Here is a 14,273-nt window from a genome sequence, read left to right as displayed (position 1 = left end):
CAAATAGATACCTAAAATCACATCCTTCTCTTCCGTCTCCCGAGAAGTCTAGAACCCTGAACTCAAATCCTCCAGCCTCCAGCCTCCGGCGACCGTCATCCCCTTCTTCTCCAGCTACGGCCATCCCATCTGGTCCAGCCGATCGTCGCGCTCGTCTCCTGCCGTGGTCTTCCTCCGTCGCGCTCATCGCCTTGTCTTCGTAGTCCTCTTCACGTCGTGTCGCCTCCAGCAGTGCTTCCCTCAGGCTCTCTTCTTCAGCCTCTGGTAATGATTCTTGTTGTTACTGTTGCTGATTCTTCTTCTTCAGCCTCTGTTAGTTGTTGTGTTGCCCATCCAAGTAAGAAAAGGCTCATACGGGTACTAGTTTCGTGGTGATTAGTTTGAACCTCCTCCCCTTCCCACTTCTTCGGCCTCTGTTAATTGTTCTTGTTGTTGCTAATTCTTCTTCTTCAGCCTCTGTTAGTACTTTGTTGTTTTTGTTGTTGCTGATTCTTCTTGTTAATTGCATAGATGTTCAGTTCCTGTAGTTATTGAATTTATTTGCTGTTATTGTTCCTGATTGTTTAATTAAATTTTTTGCTATTAATTGTTCAGCTCTTGTAGTTGTTGCTGTTATTGTTCTTTATGATTTGTTAATAATTGCCAATTTGTTAATAATACAGGAATAGTTAAACCTACCATCCTTCATTTTCAGGCTTGTTGATTTTTCACTTGGTGCTCGGACCATGTTGCTACTTGATTTTATTCCTATTATTATGTTTTTCCTATTGTTGATAAGCATCTTAGTGTTAACCCTACCAGCTGAAAAGTTGAAATTTATGAATGTAATTCTTGACGAAATCCCCTAATTATCCAGTTGTGGAAGATATAAGCTGCTATAGATCCTATGTATACATATTATTCGGTGGTTGTGCAGTACTTGTGTGGCTGTCTTGTCTTGTACAGCTGCATTTCTTCTTATAATTTGATTTCACTTGGTGGTATTTCATTATTGAGGAAAGAAAACCGATAAATCTTCAAATCTATTATTGTTTTCTCTAGCCCTTACCCCTTTGAATGCTGTACTGGTATTCTATAGAAATTGGATTAAAATTGTTTTGTTACTATATACATCAAGATTCAAGCATTTATCAATTTATATTTGTTGCTTCTTTCTATAGTATATGGTTTTATTGATGTAGGTTTGGGCAGTTTATTAATTAATTTTCAAGCCTAATCGGTGATGATTTGACTTTTGTGTTGGACTTGGATGAGATTATAACACTTTGGTTGATGTAGAACTTTTAATTTGGATTAATTTTAAGGTTTATATTAGAATATAGTTATGTTTTGCGTGTTTATTTATATTTTATATATTATTTTATTATAATTTTGTTACTTCAGTTGAACCATAGTTGAACTAGTTGAACCATTGAACTAGAAAATCAGTAGTTAGAGCAGTTCAATGATTGGTTTGGTTTTCATAACCTTGATTAGAACTTAGTAATTTCCTTTGTCCTTATTTCTAGATTTTAGGGAAATTCAATTTTTTTTCTTAATTATAATAATTTTGGGATTTTTTTTATGCTTCCGCTATTTGAGGTCTTTAATTAGATACACCTTTATTCTCAATTATCTAACTTATCTAATTTTGGGATTGTTGCTTTGTAGACTCTCACTTATGTTTTAATTAATACATATTCCATCTAATTATCTAACTTCTCTTTCTGTTTTGGAGTTAATTAAACAGTTTTAACTTCTTTTCATTCTACAGGGTTTCTCCACATAAGAGAAGAGAATAGCTTCCATGGACAACGGCTGTGCTTGTTTTCTTCTTTTTTTTTTTTTTAAATAATTGAAAAAGTTATTGTGGCGTTTACAGATTGTCCAGGTCCTCAGTCAGAATCTGCAGGAAAATCCGATGCATGTGAAGGATGCCCCAATCAACAAATTTGTGCCACCGCTCCCAAAGGACCTGACCTGGGTACTTTCTCTCACACTCATATTCACTAATTATATGATGGAGATTTATATAGAGCATGTTCAAGAACCATTCCCTAATAATTCTGGAATTTGGGATTGTTATTATTAGATAATCAGCTAAGATTTTAGTGAGGTAGGCTTGTATGTAGTGTAGCTAAGGTGTATTATGCATTATGTGCAGCCTCCTGCATATAATATTACTGCAACTCAATGTAATGAAGGACTACTAGGTCATAACTTTCCTAGTTCCAGGTTTCCTAAGAATTATTTCTCAATGTCTTGTTGTGAGCTTAAAAGTACTTGCACGCATTAAGTGTTATCATTTCTATCTTTGCTTACCCCACTGTTGTTATTTCTTATATGGGTGAGTTGGTAGGGAATTCCATTCTGTGACATGGAAGGGACCTAATTCATGATTTCCTTCGAGAGTCATGACTTAAACCCGAATCAAATGTTTGATTTTTATTTTTTGGGTCAGTTAAGGAAACTATTTTTTTTACCCTATCCTGGTTCATTAAGTGTTGGGTGTCTTGGTGGAGCTTTTATTTTGTTGGATGTTTGATGGTATAGGATGACTGCTTTGTGAAGGATTTACAGTTTGGGTTTCTCAATATGGTTTTTCGGTAGTTAAAAAGGGGTTAGGTCAATTGAAATTTGTTTTCATGATTGCCGCCTTGTTGACTTGAACATCCTATATATTCTACCGACTAATAATCCTCACAATAAGATTGCCTCAGTCTTGATGTATTAGAAGATTCTAGAAGTCTGTGGTTACCCAATTCCTCATTTACCCCATAGTGGTTAATTCTGGATAGAAGATAGCAAGATGACTAATGCAGCAGATAGCACAGAAAATAAACACTCAAAAGATGGGAAAAAAATTATTAATAATCAAAAGTCATGACTCTAAACACGCAAATCACAAAGACCATCAATCTAATGCATATAGTGGACACATCTTAGCTTAACAGGGGAAAGAAAGAGAGAACATATGGATAAGAGTGGTGTTAGAACTTAGAAGTGTGTCTCAATGCTAAAACAACTTATTGTTATCCCAAAGATGTCTCTTTTGGACCCTCTATTTTATGCATAATAGTGATACATTTTTTTTTCTGGTGGTGAGAGTTCTTTTGGGCTTTATACATTGTTTGCAAGACTCTTGGTTTTGATTATAGGTCATATTGAATTATTGACTGAAAGTAGGAACTTAGATTTTTTTTCTTTCATTCTTGTTATAGATTTACTTTTTCTGCTGATTTTAGTACCATTAAGACCTTTTGTCACCTTCTATGTTTGTTTCTGCAGACCTAGTTGCTATCGCAGAAAGAATGGCTACTGTGAAGCATAAAATATTGGTCTTGTCAGGAAAAGGAGGAGTAGGCAAGAGCACATTTTCCGCCCAGCTGGCATTTGCTTTAGCAGCAATGGACTTTCAAGTGGGTCTTCTTGACATTGACATTTGTGGTCCAAGCATCCCTAAGATGCTCGGTCTAGAACGTCAAGATATACATCAGAGCAACCTTGGGTGGTCTCCTGTCTATGTGGAGTCCAACCTCGGTGTCATGTCAATTGGATTCATGCTTCCAAATCCTGATGATGCCGTTATATGGAGAGGCCCCCGCAAAAATGGGCTTATTAAGCAGTTTTTGAAAGACGTCTATTGGGGTGAGCTTGATTTCCTTGTTGTTGATGCTCCTCCTGGTACCTCAGATGAGCACATTTCAATTGTTCAATGCCTTGATGCAACTGGAGTAGATGGTGCAATTATAGTCACCACTCCTCAGCAAGTCTCTCTTATTGATGTGAGAAAAGAGGTGAATTTCTGCAAGAAAGTTGGAGTGAAAGTTCTTGGGGTAGTAGAGAATATGAGTGGCCTGTGCCAGCCCCTAATGGATTTTAAGTTCATGAAGTTGACGGATAATGGTGAGCAGAAAGATGTTACGGAATGGATATTGGGATACATGAGAGAAAAAGCACCGGAAATGCTGAATTTGATGGCATGCAGTGAAGTTTTCGATAGTAGTGGTGGTGGCGCACTGAAAATGTGCAATGAAATGGGGGTGCCTTTTCTCGGTAGGGTTCCACTAGATCCGCAACTTTGTAAGGCAGCTGAAGAAGGCAGGTCCTGCTTTGCTGATAAAGATTGTGTCGTGAGCGCTCCTGCATTAAAGAAGATTATAGAGAAGTTGATAGAAGCAAATGGGTTGTCAATGGCAGCTAGTAATGGAGTGTAGAAAATTTGCTTTATGAGGGAATATTTGTAAATTGAAACTAGTTTTGTCTATGTATCTCTGCAAGGGAATTTGTCTGGCACTTAAATGATTGGTATGTATGTAATAAACCAAATTGCTATGGAGTTGAGTCAATGAGGCAATGTGGTATTAGAAGTTTTGTTTTTGGGTGGTTATGCTTTATGCACTTCACAATCTGAGCTATAGATAAATTTACATTATAACAAGTTTCAAATTTTGTGTTTGAGAATTATCATATTCATATGTGAATGTTTCTTCAATACACTGGAGCGGAATGTTGATGTGTATCTATTTGAATTTTGCTTTCAAGTTTAAGCGCACAATCAAATTTTCATTGGTTCTTCAAAACCATTGATTGGTAAACTCGCAAGGACATCCCTGTGATTCACAAACTTGTTTTTGTGGATGCTTCATCTATATCACATGTTCCATATTGTCATTCTTTTTGTGTTCTATATCAAAAAGCAAACTATCCTAATTATTATTTTTGTTGGGGATTTTTGGGGGGTGAGGGGGAGGATTGTACTTAATTCTAACAACAAACCTGTGCTTAATTGTGTCAAATACTATGCTAGATTAGACTCTTGAAACTATAATTTGGTAAAATATGGAAATATTAATACAAATGATACAAAAATGATCAAACCACAACTTTCCAATGAATAAAACTTTTCATGTATATATAAATAACTAGTACAATCGAAATAATCTATGTTGGAACTCCAAGTTTCAATACAAGAAGGGGGAAAAAACCGTTTCCAGTGAAATGCTAAAAAGAAAAGGAAGAGAAGAGGAAGAAGCTCTTTATTAGATGCTTCATCCAAAATGGAATGTTAAACAAGTTTCAAAACAAGAAGGCCTTCAGCTGGGAAGTTATACCAGGTAATAAAGAGATAAAAGAAATTGTTTGGGATTGTGAATCAACTAAGACACCACTATTAGATGGGTTCAACTTCATTTTTCAAGAGGTACCCAGTTTCTTTGTAAACGGTAAATTACCAAGGAAAAGTAACCGTAACATAGGTGGCACTGGCTAAGAAATTTGACGAAGCAAATGAGCTCAAAGATTACAGACCTCAAAATGATACGTTACAAAGTAGTGTTAAAGGTTTTGGCTAATAGATTGAATATTGTTATGCCAAAGTTGGTGGGGGAGGTGCAAAGTTATAACTTCTGTGGTTGGTATTAAATGGCAAAGTTATAACTTATGTGGTTGGTATGAAATGTTTAATTGTATACAAACTTATCTGATTTTTTAAACAAAAAAAGACAAGGAAAATAAATAAAACAAATAGGTCCTTAATCTTTTATTTAGAAAACAAATAAGTTTTTAACTAATTAAAAATTCAAAAACGTCTTTTACTTTTTAAAACGCGAAACATTTAAATCTTTTCGGAGATGTATCGCATTTTAAAAAATAAAAGATATTTTTATATTTTTAATTAATCAAGAACTTATATGTTTTCTAATTATAAAATTAAAAATTTATTTATCTTTTTTTCTTACACAAATGAGAAAGCTAGTGAATACACAACTTATGCATCATAAAAGACAAAGGAAGCAAAAGGAACTACATATTTAGTTTTAGTGTTGTAAAGGCAAGTATACGAATGAAAATAGATTCGCTGATTTGTTGACATTGAATTTTTGAAACATCTTTATTTGTAAATAAATATTGTGATGGGTATAGTGAATGATATATTGGCTGATTTGCTGGAAATTAAACAAGCATATGATTGTGCAAAGTTTGGTCCAAATTGAATCATACCTTATTCTCTTTGAGCAAGGGCATTATCGTAAAAACAAATACTAAAACCCAGTTTTAAACCCTAGGAAAACCCTTTCACTATCCTTCCAAGTTCCAAGTCCTATCTGTTTATCACCCTCAACGCGGTCAACGCAACGCAACCGTAATGGGGAAGAAGAAGCAGAAGGAGAAGATAGTTCTTCCACCGGACCTCCCGCCGGAGATTCCCGACGACGAGGTCGAGGTCTCCGATGAGGACCTCCAGTTCGTCAATGAGAATCGCGGTTACGCTTCCTTATTCTCCACCCTTGACACGCAATCAATCACCAAGTACGTTTCTTTCTTCCAAATCTCCTCCTTTCCCATACTTACAATGCTTGCTTTTGTACCTTTGTTTATTGGAATTTCCTCCATGGGAACCCTAAAACTTCATTACTCAAGTGCATGACTATTTCGAACTTTTGCAATTTCTTATGGCACAACTAAAAATCGAGAATTTTGAGCAGTTATCTTTGGTTAAATAATAAGCTTTAGGTTGTTAATTTGGGAGAATTTTTCTGACCGTTAGGTTATTGCTTTTGCATTTTGAGTTTTATGACTTGAGCTGCGACATTTTTACTTAGGCTGTGACTTTTGTTTTTGGTGATTACTAAGGCATGTTACTCGAGTTGCTGATGCTAAAGATGATGCTTTGGAGAAACTTTATGAGAAACGGCTGCGAAAGAATGCTCTCAAGAAGGAAAAAGAAGAAACAGGAATACAGGTTGACCGAGTTGATGTTCTTCCAATCAAGTCTTTGGATGGACAACTCCATTACCGGACAGGTATCTAGAAGCCCTTTCATGTAAATTAGGTGCATTGTGGTCACTTAACGGTGCTTTTTCTGTCTTTTTGTTTGAACAATTTTGTAATTGATTTTGTTCTTGCATTTTGCAGCTACAAAAGCAGAATCACAAAATGGTCCAAGTGAAGAGGAAACGGGAGAGGATGTAAATGAACACCACAAGCCACTGTACTGGTATTTGCTCAGTCATCCTAATATTCTCAATTTTAACTCCTTTTGTGGTTTAAGAGTTCCATATCTTATTTATTTATATATTATTGTTATACTGTTGTATCAAATTTTCAATGGAATTGAGAAAGGAGGCCTATGGAATTAACTAAAAGTAATAAATGCCCAACAACCAGTTATTTTATCAATATTCTGATTTTCTTCCACTTGGTCGACCTTATTTAGTGCTAATGCATTTATAATTATATAATATATTGTAGATCTACTTGTTTGATTCTGAACATTTTTCTTGTAAGTGATCTGTCTTTCTGAATATCACTAGTAGTAAGGCACTAAAGTTATCTCTTTCCAATGTCTAATAGTCGTCTCACGCCACTTAACAATCATGTTTGTTTGAAAAAAAAGTAATTGCTTTTCTTTGTATTGGTTATAAATTTTATATATTCACATGTGGTGCCACCTTTTTCATTGAACTCAGCGTTGTGCGTAAAATTCTTTACATAGTTGTCAATTGTGGCATTTTGTGCTGCCACAATGCTGGGGCATTGTGTCGTTGCAGACAAAATTGACAAAGGCATCTTAAATGCCTCTCTTCAGTTCCATGGTTGCACTGTGATCCATGGGTGGCAACAAAAGCCACTGTTTCCCATTGTCTCTGAAGATTATTGAGGACTGTGTGGTGATTTTGCCCCATATCAAGCTTCAGTATAGGGTTTTCTCATTTGTTTGTCTCTTCCTCAGTCACAGCCTCCTCTCCTTCTCTACAACTGTTTTTTCATTTTAGCAGGCTTCTTGCTTCTGCTCATTCTAAACTGCTGATGTCCTCTGCCCTCTTAGTTAGGGTTTCTTTTATGTGTGCAGGTGGATTATTTTTTTCTGGTGATGAAACCTTTCTTTTGCTTTCCTTTATTTGTCTTCATTGGCTTATCCCAAAAACAAAGCTGTTGGGCCAGTTATGCAAGTCTTAAGAAGTTTAAATTTCGTTAGGGCACTATATTGTCTAGTTAGATATGCACTATACTGATGTTGATTGCATGCTTAGAGTCTACACCATGAATTTTAGTTGGCTTATTTTTGGTTTGGGTGTCAGCTGCTCCATGCTACTATTTGGGATTAACGAGTGATATTTGCTATGTTATGTCATATTTATTCAGGCTGAGGTAAAAGAAGATCTTACAACTGAGGAGGTTTTTGAATCTAAGAAGTGTAAACTTGCAGAGTTGGGAAATGCATTACTTACAGACCCTGAGTCCAATATTAAATTTCTGAAGGATATGCTACAGATATCTAAAGACAATGATCCTACCATTGTTAAACTTGGACTTCTGTCACTCTTGGCTGTATTTAAAGATATTGTCCCTGGGTATGCCTAATAGCTCTATCTAACATTGCATTGTTTATATGTAGTGAACATCTGTACTTTGTCTGCTTCCACACTAATGCTTTTTTGCTTAATATATGCTCCACTTTTGTGTGATTTCTCAGCTATCGAATAAGGCTTCCTACTGAGAAAGAACTGGAAATGAAGGTTTCAAAGACTGTGAGAAAGATGCGTTACTATGAATCAACTTTACTTTCGGCATACAAGGTTCATATTCACATTTGAGTGCGATTTAGTTTACTATGATTACCTAATTAAGATGAAAGAAAGTTTACTATCAAATATTACTTTACTTCTAATGCTTGCATTGTTGCTTCTGGAACCTACTTTTCCCGGTGGTAAAAATATTTAGGATATTTATTTAGAAGTACTATATAGATATTAATGTGGTTTGATATTTATGCCACTAAAATGTTTTTTTATATTTTTTATTATGTTGCCAGGCATACCTGCAAAGGCTGATGTACTTAGAAAAGAAGCCCTTATTTCAACTTGTAGCAGTACGTTGTATTTGTAAATTGCTCGACATACATCCTCATTTCAACTTCAGGGAAAACCTGTTGGATGCTACTGTCAGAAACATAAGCTCTACTAATGAGGCCATAAGGTACAGTTGTATGTTTGCTGTGAGCTATTCTATATTATATTTGGACTTCTCTGGAATGCGAAGCACCTTTCTAATTTCAATTTCTCAAAAAATGGTGAGTTTAGCCTATAATTGTTTTACCTATTTTTGTCTTCAAAAGCTTCCCATAATATCTTCTTTTAGAAAGATACTATTTCTGCTAATTCATTTTATTGCTATTAATCTATTTTCTGTGGGTGTGTGTGTGTTTTTGACTTTTATGTTTCCTATCTATCTGATAAAATTTCCTTGTTTCTATTTAACAGGAAACTTTGTTGTTCTACAGTTAAATCATTGTTTACAAATGAGGGTAAACATGGTGGTGAGGCTACTGTAGAGGCTGTTCGATTGATTGCCGATCTTGTCAAGGCTAATAATTGTCAGTTGCATCCTGATTCTGTTGAGGTATGGGTTTCGTTTCTTATGGGAGTTGCTAATTCCTTTACTTCTATTGTGTTTGAATTTTGTTCGTCGTCAATTTTCTCTTTCTCTAATAAGTTGATGCTGCTCTTTATAAACTGATAGAGTGATAGAATCATAAATGCTCTTTGCAAAACTCATTAAATTTTTTGTGGAAGGTTTTTCATTCAGCACAAAGCTGTCGAGTGATGTTTGTTGTTTTATAATTCTTCAGGTGTTTTTGTCTCTTTCATTCGATGAGGATCTTGGGAAGACTGAGAAGAAAGACGAGGATCAGAAATTTAAAAACAAGAAAAATAAGAAGAGAAAAAACATGGAGGCATCAAATCAGTTGCCAGATAATGATAGAAAGAGAAGTAAGCATGAAATGATCTCTAAGACAAAAGAGGAGGTAATTTTTATAAATAAATCACATATTATGATTGTTCTGGTTATTGTTTGAGATAAGACTGAATTGATGCTTTCTATAGGTTGAAGCTGAGTACAAGGCTGCATCGTTTGCCCCAGATGTTATGGAGAGGAGACAAATGCAATCTGAAACACTCTCTGCCGTGTTTGAGACGTATTTTCGCATTTTGAAGCACACGATGCATTTTATAGCAACCAGGTTTGTATTTATATAATATGTTTGTGTATTTGTATTACAGTGAGGCAAAATCGGTTGTTGGATTGATAGGGTGTGACGATATTTTTTTATTATTTAATTTTTAAAATGAGGAAAAGAAACTTGTTTTTCTTGAAAAAATATTGATTATTAAAAAACTTCAATCTTGAGACATCTAGATGTGTTTGAGGAGTGTAATATAAGAAAGAGAACATAGAAAAGGTATACAAACAATTTATTTTTATTTATTTATCTTTTGAAAATTTATTTACTTGAACTTTCCTGTGTTTCTTGCACTTGTGCTGAGGAGTACCATATGCCCCTGCCAGCAGCTGGTCCTCTGTAGGGGAACTTCACTGTGAGCCTGTGAAGATTCTTTGCTCAGTTGTGCAAGCATACGTGTATGCACGTAGGGTTGTGTGTGAGCATTTCTTGCATATGATGCTCAGAAAAGCATCAAGACTCCCCTTTAGTATCCAAACATAGTGATATGTCAGTTTAAACTTGATGCTTTGTATATCTTTTTGCTGGTTTTGATGTATTGTTATATTTTACAATTTTCTTTGCTTTATTTTTCTAATTAAAAAACTTCCATTCTTTTTCTTTTGCAGTGTTTATTTTTCTCTTATGTTGTATTAAATTTTTGGGGTGGTTGCTGGTCTTATTCTGTTCATATGGATCATAATTTCTTCACTTTCTTTTTCAGGCCTGAAGTAAATACTGGGGCATCATCTGCTGCAGTGGAATCCCACCCATTGTTTGCTCCTTGTCTCAAAGGACTGGGAAAGTTTTCACATTTGATTGACCTCGACTTCATGGGGGACCTAATGAACCATCTCAAAGTACTTGCTTCTGATGGTAGTAACTCTGGCAACAGTTCTGAGAAGTGTCCTAAATTTTTGACTGTGACCGAACGTCTCCAATGTTGCATTGTTGCTTTTAAAGTGATGAGGAATAATCTTGATGCTCTGAATGTTGATTTGCAAGACTTCTTTGTCCATCTTTACCGTCTTATACTTGAATACAGGCCTGGAAGGTGAATTTGACTATCACTATTATGAAAATTATCACTTGCAAGATAGGGTATTTCATCAGTAGTCCATGGATACTGATATTGATGTACTTGTTCATATGTGCATGTCTGTCGATTTGCTTGCACGAGTCTTCGTATAAATTTGGAAAATCATAATACTAAATCATACTGTTAATGGTTTGAAGAATTCCTTGGTCTCTGCTTAATAACTAGCTATTTTGAATGAGTTGGTTTCATTAGTGTTGAAGTCTTTATCCGCTACTGAAATTACTATTTATTTTTCTCGTCCCCCTCCTCCCCTATGGCCTGGAAGTCATTGGTTCAAATCCTAGAAATGCATTGACCTTTTCTATGACCACACCAGTGGGTGTCCTGTACACTGAGCTGCTCGGCCCTTTCAACGTCCAATATCTGTTGTACAACCATGAATTGTTTTTGTTCATTTTTCTGCGTGCTTTTTAATATGTTGTTCTATTTGACTCATGTTTCATGTATATGAAATAGAGATCAAGGAGAGGTGTTAGCAGAAGCTTTGAAGATAATGTTGTGTGAAGATAAGCAACATGACATGCAAAAGACTGCTGCATTCATAAAGCGTTTGGCTACACTGTCGCTGTGCTTTGGATCTGCTGAGTCCATGGCTGGTAAGTTTTAATATTCTCATAACCCAAAAAAAAAAAGTGTGAAAATGAGATATAAAATAAAAGAAAAAGCAACTTGATATGTGATTTTCATTTGAACCTGTTTCAGCATTGGTCACAGTAAGGCATCTCCTTCAAAAGAATGTGAAGTGCAGAAATCTGTTGGAAAATGACACTGGAGGGGGCTCAGTTTCTGGAACAATCCCAGTAAGCTTATTAAGTTCATTTCTTCTGTGTTTCACAGTTTTTAAATCACCTATAGTCACCATGTTATGGCTTCTCCCGCTGTAGTCTTATAAAATTTTGAAGTATCCATGAAAGGAATTTTAATCATTGAGAAAAAAATATAGGCAATTACACGGGTACCTTTCTGAAACTAAAGGGTAAATTATCTTCAATGTGTTATTGCATGAGAGATTTGTTTTGCGCACCTTTAACACTCGAAATAATCTTACATTTAACCAATCCATTACATAGCTAAAATTTTTGGATAAAAATAAGCTTTTGAAACATGCATCAAATATACTTTAGAATTACGCAAATAGTTAGTTCCATGAAAATGGAATTGCGATAAGTTAAATTACCTAGATTTTAATTCAAACTTGATACATGTAAAGAAATTTATTTCATGTATTAAATACATATATAGTTAGATTTATTATGCTATAATATATAAGACAGAGTAAATTTACCATCTAATTTCCTAAGAGTACCAAAGTAGTTGCGGCTCCACTTATTTTAAGTTATCTATAAATTGAACACCTACAATGATGTGTGAGACTTAAACTGTGTCCCCTTTCTTTCCCTCTTTGATGTGCAGAAATATCAAACATATTCCACGGATCCCAATTTAAGTGGAGCTCTTGCTTCTGTGCTTTGGGAACTCAATCTTTTGTCCAAGCATTATCATCCTTCTATATCAACAATGGCCTCTGGTATATCAAGCATGAGTGTTGCACAGAATCAAGTCATTCTCTCAAAAACCTCTCCTACACAAGCTTTAATGGAAATGTCTCTTGATCAGGAATTAACTTTCCCGCAACATAGTGGCACTATAAAGTTGAATAACAAGAAGAGAAGAACAAATGGTCCTGCAACATCACCTTCCATTGTTTCTGCATCAGTTACTTCAAGTTCATTCAATGAGGATGAGTTGTATGAGAAACTCAGTTCCCATTTTACGCTTCTTCGCGACATTAGGGAGAATGAAAGGTTGAGAAAGGAGTTGGATAAGACTACACTATCACTACAGCTATATGAACAATATAAGAAACAAAAGCAAAGATCAAAACCAAAGAAGAAAGCCATTGCTTAATAGATGTATATGGCTTATATATAACATGAAATTTTGTAGTTTTATTTTGGTTGTTTCTGTAGTTGTGAAAACCAGACCAATTATCAATCAGGTAAGAGGACTAGAGCCATTGGTCACCAGTTTTGTGCCGGTTTGGTGTACCTGCTGATAAAGTGTAAAATTATTTTTTGATTAAAAGAGAGCGATATTCATTTTACAGAAGTACTTTATTATAAGGTTTATAAAGAAATTTGAAATTGGAATTAGAACATCTGCAATATCTAGACTTTTATTTCGTTGCCTTTTGGAATTGGAATTTTACTTAAAATTCAGAATTTTATGTTTGGGTTTGATAAGGAATTAAAATATACATTGTACTTTTTATATTAGATTTTAGATTTACTATTTAGTTATAAGGTTTACAATATAAAGTTAATGAAAATATTAATTAAGAAACGTTTCTAGTATTTTTTATGAAAAAATGTTCCATATTTATTTATGATAATTATTTAATTTTATTTTGTAATTTTCTATTATAATATTTCATTAAATATGATAGGTAATATATAACTATATATCTGTTTATTAATTGTATATATAAAGGAGAGATGAAAGGGTTGATGTTTATTTTTTTTTTTAAATTTATATAAAAATATGGTTGATTTATAGAGAGATGTGAAGTCTTAAAATTGGAATTTATACAATTGAGTTATATTTCATCATTTTCGATTTCATGTTATCCTAGCTTCCTAAGCATAAATGATTAAAAGTTAATTATGTTCAAGACATGCCCAATCCTATTCAGGGATGGGAGACAAATTCCTCTGAATCACAATTTATTGGCATAAGTCTTCCTATTTTGGTTGGTCAGTGTCGTTGAGTTTGAATAGGGTGTGCATGGGTCGGATGAAATCGGGTTTGATGTGACTCAAACTCGACTCGAAATATATATCGGGTCTATTTATTAGACCTGAACCCGACTCAAGACCCGATGAAACCTATACACTTTCGGGCCACGATTATACCGGGTAAAAATCGGGCCGTTAACATTACATTACCTTGATATCTTCTTATAAACTAGCATGTGAAAATATCCAAATTTTCAATACTCCAACTATTATTTGACATGGTAAAATTCACTTAAAAAATAAAACAAGAACCAACTCTTCTCTAAAATTAAAACATAACCATAATCAATACTAATATTATCTAATATCACCAAATATTTAAATCAATACAAATAACACAATATTATGCATTAATTAGTCTAAAATCTTATGCATTTTAAACATAAAACATTAA

The 14,273-nt window shown here is 34.5% G+C and overlaps 2 protein-coding genes across 2 annotated transcripts; both read left to right on the top strand.

Annotated features, from left to right (window-relative positions):
* The first annotated feature begins 1,821 nt into the window (after nt 1-1,821).
* Nucleotides 1,822-4,476, top strand: LOC107463132 (cytosolic Fe-S cluster assembly factor NBP35). The gene is made up of 2 exons (XM_016081876.3): nt 1,822-1,963; nt 3,268-4,476. The coding sequence occupies exon 2, from the start codon at nt 3,291-3,293 to the stop codon at nt 4,194-4,196; it is 906 nt and encodes a 301-aa protein (XP_015937362.2). The 5' UTR covers nt 1,822-1,963; nt 3,268-3,290; the 3' UTR covers nt 4,197-4,476.
* Nucleotides 4,477-5,951: 1,475 nt separating this feature from the next.
* Nucleotides 5,952-13,193, top strand: LOC107463216 (nucleolar complex-associated protein 3). The gene is made up of 14 exons (XM_052253427.1): nt 5,952-6,291; nt 6,616-6,785; nt 6,898-6,973; nt 7,234-7,264; nt 8,128-8,336; nt 8,459-8,561; nt 8,798-8,961; nt 9,246-9,384; nt 9,614-9,790; nt 9,870-10,006; nt 10,710-11,039; nt 11,541-11,680; nt 11,787-11,884; nt 12,498-13,193. The coding sequence occupies exons 1-14, from the start codon at nt 6,128-6,130 to the stop codon at nt 12,990-12,992; spliced, it is 2,433 nt and encodes an 810-aa protein (XP_052109387.1). The 5' UTR covers nt 5,952-6,127; the 3' UTR covers nt 12,993-13,193.
* The last annotated feature ends 1,080 nt before the right edge of the window (nt 13,194-14,273 follow it).

The sequence above is a fragment of the Arachis duranensis genome, chromosome 8 (assembly GCF_000817695.3).
Source record: "Arachis duranensis cultivar V14167 chromosome 8, aradu.V14167.gnm2.J7QH, whole genome shotgun sequence".
In the NCBI taxonomy this organism is placed as follows: Eukaryota; Viridiplantae; Streptophyta; class Magnoliopsida; order Fabales; family Fabaceae; genus Arachis; species Arachis duranensis.
This window is presented reverse-complemented; position numbering and strand designations above follow the sequence as displayed.